This window comes from Glycine soja, chromosome 7, assembly GCF_004193775.1.
Source record: "Glycine soja cultivar W05 chromosome 7, ASM419377v2, whole genome shotgun sequence".
In the NCBI taxonomy this organism is placed as follows: domain Eukaryota; kingdom Viridiplantae; phylum Streptophyta; class Magnoliopsida; order Fabales; family Fabaceae; genus Glycine; species Glycine soja.
In genome coordinates this window covers 45,771,033-45,779,386 of record NC_041008.1, presented here as the reverse complement: position 1 = coordinate 45,779,386, position 8,354 = coordinate 45,771,033, and the positions used below count along the sequence as shown (strand labels likewise).

At 36.7% G+C, this 8,354-nt stretch overlaps 1 protein-coding gene across 3 annotated transcripts; it reads left to right on the top strand.

The window, feature by feature from the left end:
• Window positions 1-371: 371 nt before the first annotated feature.
• On the top strand, window positions 372-8,120 carry LOC114420168 (tRNA wybutosine-synthesizing protein 2/3/4). Of its 3 annotated transcripts, XM_028386050.1 has the most exons (10): window positions 378-1,375; window positions 1,884-2,289; window positions 2,609-3,799; window positions 3,932-4,061; window positions 4,570-4,805; window positions 5,350-5,485; window positions 6,351-6,427; window positions 7,175-7,281; window positions 7,377-7,508; window positions 7,600-8,120. In XM_028386050.1, exons 1-9 carry the CDS (start codon window positions 538-540, stop codon window positions 7,481-7,483), a joined length of 3,228 nt encoding a protein of 1,075 aa, XP_028241851.1. In that variant the 5' UTR covers window positions 378-537; the 3' UTR covers window positions 7,484-7,508; window positions 7,600-8,120. The 3 variants fall into 3 exon arrangements, with proteins under 3 accessions (XP_028241852.1, XP_028241851.1, XP_028241850.1); XM_028386049.1 differs by having other exon boundaries at window positions 7,377-8,120; XM_028386051.1 differs by lacking the exons at window positions 5,350-5,485; window positions 6,351-6,427; window positions 7,175-7,281; window positions 7,377-7,508; window positions 7,600-8,120 and having other exon boundaries at window positions 372-1,375; window positions 3,932-4,079; window positions 4,570-4,696.
• The last annotated feature ends 234 nt before the right edge of the window (window positions 8,121-8,354 follow it).

Genomic DNA, 8,354 nt, shown 5'->3' with positions numbered 1-8,354 from the left:
ATGCACGTCTATTTTGTGACATAATCTTCTTAAAAATCACGATTTGGATGTTTTTGTTGCAATAAATTTTGATTAAAGGCTCTTATGGTTGATTTGGTTGGAGAGAAGAGAAAAGAAAAAAAATATTTAAATTAAAGCAAAGAAAAAAAGATGTAGAACTCAAATCAAATTTTGAAAATTTCTCTTTCTTTCTCCACAATCAAACTTATTATTATTGTAGATATAGAATGTAAGAGATTTAAAAATACTTAATAAACAAATATATACTGTATATCACTTTTGGATTGCTTAGAACTTGAGGAATCTTTGTCCAAAAGAACTTGATGAATCATAAATGATTTCATATTTCGAGTAAATTATTTGACAAAACCCCTTCCTATCACTCATCATCCTTCTAAACTGGATGTAACAAAATTTTCCAAGAAGCCATACATCTTGAATTACATTATCACTCAATCCATGGAGTAATACCTGAAGCAAAGATAAATGATTCATTTTGCTTCTAAATCCTAACAAAATCTGGCAATAAAATTATTGATGCCTTTGGGTCAGGACTTCATGAGGCCCATGACCCGAGTCCAGCAAAATCATCTTCATCTTGAGGAGAGGTTTTGGGTGGGTTTAGAGAAGAAAAGGATGGAGTTCGAAAAGAGAAAAGCTGCGACGTTAGCCTCACTGAGCTCAACGGAATCAGACAAATCGCCGAAGGGGTCATTGGACGCAGCCATCGTCCCTCTCTTAAACACTCTGAACCAAAACCCTTCTTACTTCACCACCAGCTCCTGCTCCGGCCGAATCTCCATCCTCGCCCAACCCCTCTCCCTCTCTGATTCCCCCAACCCTAAGAAGAAAGCCAGAGGCGGCACGTGGCTCTTCGTTTCTCACGACCCCGCCGATCCCGACTCGGTCCTCTCCCTCCTCTTCCCCTCCGAGTCAACTCCCTCCCCCTTTGCTCCCTCCGAACTCGTTTTCCGATTCGAGCCCCTCATTATCGCCCTCGAGTGCAGGGACCTCTCCTCCGCTCACTCCCTCGTTTCTCTCGCCATCTCCTGCGGCTTCCGAGAAAGTGGCATTACCAATGCCAAAAAGCGCTTCATCATCGCCATTCGCTGCTCCATTCGCATGGAGGTCCCGTTGGGGGACACGCGCAACGTCATGGTCACGCCCCACTATGTTCGTTACCTCGTTCAGGTGGCAAATGACAAAATGGAAGCTAATAGGAAAAGAACTCAGAGGTTTTTCCAAGTTTTGCTGTCCAATGGATCTGTGCTTGCCGATAACAGTAACCACTTGTCGGGAACTAATGAAGTTTGTGATCATCTTGAACTAGAGGGTGAATCTCAGCTAGAAAACGGGAATGTTGGAACCTCTTCAGGTATAATATGTCTTTTCAATTTACATTAGAGAAATATATACAATACACTCTTTACAAGAGATATAAGTTTGGTCTAGTGATTGGGGACCCAACTGGCATCTTTAACAAAACTAGCAAATTAACATTTGCCGATAAAAAAAAAAACAATACACTATTATTGGGTGAAATTCATTAGAAATCACAAAGTTGTATGGGTCTAACTCCTTATTTAATGAGGCTCACTCATGATGTTTTTGTAGTTTTCGATAAATTTTAATCAATAGTAATAAAGATTGTGTCAAAAGGAGTAAGTTAGAGAGTGTTGCTAGCACTCCTCTTTGCATTATGTTGCATGTGAAGTTCAATTTATAGTTTATGGGATCATGATTGTAAATGTGCCAAAAAAGCTATTAGAGCGCACATGTTTGAGTGATGAAATTAGTACTGATGCATATCGGTATGTATCTGATTGCAGGACAACTTTCCTTATAGTATCTATGAAAAGTCTGAATCTTTGAATGGTTGGCAGGGACTGTGGGTTCTCCTGGTTGTGGTCTGTCAATTGGCCATTTCGAAATTGTTGGTGAACCAGTGGAGAAGCTTTACCGTTGGGGTCACTCCGCTTGTGGATTGGGTGATGCTGACCACAAGAAAGTTATTGTATTTGGTGGCTTTGGAGGCATGGGGAGACATGCAAGGAGAAATGATTTGTTGCTGCTTGATCCATATTCTGGTAATCTTGACATGGTTAGCACTGTTGGCTGTGCTTCTCCATCTCCACGTTTGGGCCATACAGCTTCCTTGGTTGGAAATCGCATGTTTGTGATTGGAGGTCGGACCGGTCCCGATAAAATTTTGAGTGATGTCTGGATCCTCGATACAACTAAGAATTCTTGGAACTTACTGCAATGTGGTGACAGTGGATTTCCTCCCAGGTAATGCTTAACAGCATTCTCGTGTTATAACTTTCAGCCTTTCTCGAATTTAAAAAAAAAAAAAAACACTGATAAATCAATTTCACAGCAGGGGAAAAAAGCCTTGTATGTTTAAGATAACTTTGCGTATTGAATGAATTTTGTTATTGCTATTTTAATTCATGTTCATAAATGCTTGCCATTACAACTTATTAAACTGGTATATTGTAACTCTATATCATAAGGTGTACTGTAGTGACATTACTTGCTGTTGATTGACTTGGTAATTTTATTTTTACACTGTAAGTCTAATATATAGTTTTATTTACATGTTGGATAGGCATCGTCATGCTGCAGCTGTCATGGGTTCAAACATTTATGTATTTGGGGGCCTTGATAATGATATTATCTTTTCTTCCTTTTATGTTTTTGACACAAACAATTTACACTGGAAAGAAATACCAGTTTCTGGGTACTGGCCATGTGCACGCCACTCACATGCTATGGTGGCATCTGATTCTCAGATTTTCATGTTTGGTGGATACAATGGTGGTAAAGCACTTGGGGATTTGCACAGCTTTGATGTTCAGAAGGGTCAATGGACGAAGGAAAGGACAGCTGGAAGGAATCCACATGCTAGGTTCTCCCACTCAATTTTTCTCTATAAGAATTATCTTGGAGTTCTTGGTGGTTGTCCTGTTAGACAACATTGTCAAGAGCTGGCTTTACTTGATTTGAAGCTTCGTTTATGGAAGCATGTTACCCTCAATTCTGTAGGTAAAGATTTGTTTGTGCGCAGTACAGCCAATGTCGTGGGTGATGATCTTGCTATAGTTGGTGGGGGTGCATCATGCTATGCATTTGGAACCAAGTTCAGTGAGCCAGCAAAAGTAAGCTTGCTCCATTTAATGCATTCACATGATGAGCCAGTAAAAACCCAAAGAAAGCGTACAAGTAACCAAAATGAAGGGACTAACAGGAATAACATTGAAAATTCTTGTGGACCTCAACTTGAACATGCACCAAATATATCTGAAGATGAAAGTTCACATTCTGATGACAACATACCTTGCTTGAATGATCAAAGTCAGATGATTGCATTGCATTATGTTTTGCAACTAGAAAAGAAATATGCAAAATTGGGAAAGGATATATTGAAAAAATTTGGATGGTTAGACTTGGGGAGGAAAGCATACTCTGACGAGGGTGGAGTACATATCGGTTTTCCTGTCCATCAAGAATTTTTTGCTGTGTTTCATGAAAGGAATCATAATTTGGGAGATGCATTTGATAGACAAAATGAAGGTCTCTTTTCAAAACCACTTAAACGAGACAAATTCTTATTAAATGAGTTATCCTGTTCTGAAGCATTGATACTTCTCCATGAATATGGTGCGATTGTGCTGGGAGACAAGGTTGTTGAAGAAAGAAAAGCTGCCAAATCTCCTTTGAAAGTGATGACTGAAGCAATAACGTCTTTGATTGAGCATAAGGGCCTACCAGCACGGCTTCTAGAGGAACTGCCAACAAGGTTCTTTCAATAAAAATGCTTTTATGGTGCCTGCGTACCAACTTCTTGCTTATATTCCATTTACTTGGATTTCCCCCTTGTATGCAATCCCTTTAGTGTTGTGTTCCTTGTACTAATTCTTTATTCTTCCAGATGGGATCAGCTTGGAGATATTGTTTTACTTCCAAGTACTTCTTTTAAGGATTCTATGTGGGACTCAATTGCAGAAGAGCTTTGGTCCATTGTTGCCAAATCACTCAAGGCTCACCGTCTAGCTCGCCAAGTAATCACATATGCATGAGTAATACATTAGTTTGTGTGCTTTCTTGTCCTTCACGGGCTCGATCATTCCAATTCACTTTTTTTCCTTATACATGATATATTTAAAAGTTTCTTATTGGATATATACAGCACATATTAAATATATGTGATAGATAAGGGAATGTCTGATGACAAGTATGTGAAATTACTGAAATTCAATAACAAATTATTTGTACAGGTTAAAAGATACTATTCTTTGATAATAATAATAATATACAATTATATACATAGAAATTTATGAAGATTAAACTTATAAGAGGACTGAATTGGCAGTTCTTATTAAGATGCAAACCATGAGTGGCAGTGGTTGATCTTTTGAAGGAAAAAATCTTGGCATTACCAGTAATACTTTATCACTGAGACAATTCTTATATAACTTTAGTTTATTAATCACAGTTCTGTTTTCAATTCTTCCTGCAATATCTTTGCAATGAATTCATTTATTTCTGACTTAAGTTGGGGTATTATAGGGCCCAGTTGCTGCAACTGGTACAAGAGATAGCACATTGCAGATTCTTGTTGGAGATAATGGCTGGGTCAATCATCGAGAAAATGGAATTCTCTATTCTTTTGATGCTACAAAATGCATGTTCTCATGGGGTAATCTTTCTGAGAAGATCCGGATGGCCAGGCTTGATTGTAAAGATGAGGTTGTAGTAGACCTGTTTGCAGGCATTGGCTACTTTGTGCTGCCTTTCCTTGTCAGGTATTGTCTGTTTGTACTGGCAGACATATGTATTAAACTTAATCTCTTAATGTTTTGGTATTGTGATTAAATTACCCTTTAGCCTCCAATATTGTGTTATAATTGGAGGAAAGCCAAGTGACAACTAGAGTATGGTTTGACTTGTCCTTGTAGTACTGTATGGAAGATATTGGTCCACTTGTCCTTGTACACTGTCAACATAATTTGATAATTTATTTTTTGCAAACTGAAAATATATTCTGGATCTGAAAATGAACATTCGATAGACTGGGATGTGGCACACCTTGTGTACTTTTATTAAACAGAGATTGAGGTTTTGAAAGATTTTTCTTGAGATCCCAGAGATATGACCAATGTAGTCCTTAAAAGGATTGGGAAGTTTCTCATCTTATAAGCCGGTTTTGTGAGCTTGAGTTAAGCCCTAAGGCCATATTCTAAGATTTTTAATATCTAATTATCCAGCATTGCTTGCTTCTGAGGTTTGTTAATATTTAATAATATTAATCTATATTTGTTCATATTGTTTTTGCATGTTCTTGAGCAGAGCCCAGGCAAAGCTTGTATATGCTTGTGAGTGGAATCCCCATGCTGTAGAAGCACTCCAACATAATCTAGAAGCAAATTCTGTGGCTGACCGTTGTATCATACTTGAAGGAGATAATCGAATTACAGCTCCCAAGGTAGTGTGTGTGTGTGTGTGTGTGTATTTAACTATTTATTCACCCAGCAAGGAAAAAATTGATTTACCAAATCAGCTGGCCATCTCCCTGTTGTTCTCCTACCAGAGAAATGAGAATCAGTCTCAGGCATAATCCATCTAAAGACACCCCACACTCTGTGTCAGTTATGCCTTGATTGCCCTTAGGTTCCCTATCACTGGTAAACATATTTCCAATTTAGGAGGATTAACTATAAAATTGATTACCAACATACTGATATGGTAAACATGTTCATTTGATCAACCTTTTTTTTTAACTCTATAAAATGGAAAATGTGCTCTCAATTATTTGCAAACTGTAATTCACTCAATCAAATCTGATTGTATACTATAAACTCTTAGTACATGCCAGTAGAAGTCATGTTAGAATCTTTTGTTTTTGTTAATTAAGATAATTTATAATTAGCCTGAGATTTATCCAAAACACAAGTGAAAATCAATGAGCTTTTTTCCGACATTATTAGAGACACTCTTCCAGCAAGTATGCATTAAGAATTAAGATGAAAGGAGGCATTAAGTGAAGGGGAAGACATTTTACAGAGGAATTTGAGTTAGGATTGTAATATTCTTCTTCCCTTGTTTGGACAAAAAGAAGATAAATAGAAAAGGGAAGTTTTTTATCCCCTTGTTTGGTAAAAGATACAAAAAGGAAGTAAACATGTGATCGATGAACTATTTACTCTGTTGTTCACTTTTTTCAATGAGTCACTGAATACTGACTATAAAAGTGTGATGTCTAAGGAAAATGGGTGCATCAATTTTTAACACTAATTGATATATGTAGAAGGAAATAATTTAATGGAATCTGTTGATTTTTCATTTTACAGAGTGTGGCTGATAGAGTTTGTCTTGGTCTCATTCCATCTAGTGAGCTTAGCTGGGTCACAGCTGTAAGGGCTTTAAGGTAATTGGAATACTAATGTGTATCATTGCTTTCAGCATATTTATCTGCTGTTACTCTTTTGTCCGCATTAAGTCATCTTAGGATCTATAAAATACTACTGGTAGTTGCATTTTGTTCCATACTCATATTAAGTTGCCTGCTTATTTAGCACCATATAATTTAATTATAGCTGACCTTATAAATGGAAATGATATTATTTTTTACTATGATGATTGACATTGAGAGAATTGTGGCAGAGTTGTTGAACTTGTTTTCCTGAAGTTAGTAATGTTTATCGCTAAAAATATAGCCAATGTAAATAAAATTGGAGAGGAACTGTCATATTAGGTGATATAACCGTTTCAATATTTTTATGATGCATTATTTTTAGTAGAAATCATCTGCGGTTTTGTCTTCATATCCTGGTTCCTGAGTAATTTTCAAATTGGCTTGTTTGACCTATCTGCTAATTCTACCAATTTTAATCAAGATCATCCCAAAGCCATGGCTCACATCTCATGCATTTTAATTGCCTGGTTGAAACCGCTGTATCTGGAAACTATATCAGTAACTAGATGCTAAATTTATGACTCTTTTACTTCTGTTGATGACAAAGAAATCTTATGAAATTTGAATTAATATATGAAGCAAGCATCTTAGGACAATGGAGTAAATTGTGTGGATATGACCAGTTTAACTCTTGCTCAGATTCACTTCTGGGCCTCTACTTTCATTACCAATTTCATTCTCATTGAACCAACGTTGCAGGAGAGAGGGTGGAATATTACATGTTCATGGGAATACAAGAGACTCAGAGGAGAGTCAATGGATTGATCATGTATCAAAATCAATATATGACATTGCTAGATCTGAAGGTAGAATCATTATATTTTATTTTATTTTAATTATTCAACTTGGGCATTGTCCCATTGCAACTCTGAATTAACCCACACTATTATGATACCCACAGGTTATACTTGGGAGGTTTCTATAGAACATGTTGAGAGGGTAAAATGGTATGCTCCACATATTCGCCATGTTGTAGCAGATGTAAGATGCAGACAGATCCAAATATAGTGAATGGTTTGGTATATGCCAAAATGTAAGAATAAAAACTGGTTAATGCATGCAATCAACGTGAATGTAAGAATATTAATATGCCAAAATTCGAACTGAATTACTTTCTGTGCCAGTAGCAAAGGTAAATGCTGAGTCTGGATTCAGAAGTTCAGAAAATATTGTTCAACCATTGGTCACAGATGATTATTGAATTTGGTGATGACACAATGGCGTCTCATTCCAAGTGCTGCGTATTACTATTTGATGTATATTGTTTGGAACTGATAATTTTATCCTTCCAAAAATAGTACAAGGAAGGAGGGCTTCAATTTTTATTACATAAAGCTATCCAGATGGTTTGTGTTACTTTGGGCTACAATGAAGCCCAAGGCGATAGTCGTTTGTTTGGATTCTATTATACTACTTTTTTATTGCTGTACTGTAATTAAGTTATCAGAGGGACTATAGTGATTTTCTAAGCCACAGCCCACAGGCATGGTTTCTAACCCAAAATGTTGTATTCACAATTCTCCTCAGTTTAATACAGTTTGAAAGTGGTCCTAAAACGTAGTTAAAGGCTGAACATCAATCAATATTGTAAGTCAGACATTTGTCTAGTTAGGGTAATTTCATTTTGCTCGACAAGCATGTTTTAGTTTTGTCTTGCCGTTATGACGTTACTCTGGTTTTCAGGAATTTAAAATCCATTTTAACAATGATTCCATAGCTCACTTGTTTGCTTATTGCCTTCACTGCAATGAATGAGTTATGTCCATTATCTACTTTTTTGTTGAATAAAAACCTTTCATTGGTGTGATTTGGTGCTAATTCCTAAGTGGAAGAAAGCTAAGAAATGCAGTATATAAAGAGCATTTTAATGATACGAAGT

Bases quoted from the DNA above. Each gene is read 5' to 3' on its own strand.
- LOC114420168 (XM_028386050.1), top strand. From the start codon at position 538: ATGCCTTTGGGTCAGGACTTCATGAGGCCCATGACCCGAGTCCAGCAA. The intron at 1,376-1,883 runs GTATAATATGTC...AATGGTTGGCAG, and splicing joins GAATGTTGGAACCTCTTCAG to GGACTGTGGGTTCTCCTGGT. The intron at 3,800-3,931 runs GTTCTTTCAATA...TTATTCTTCCAG, and splicing joins CTAGAGGAACTGCCAACAAG to ATGGGATCAGCTTGGAGATA.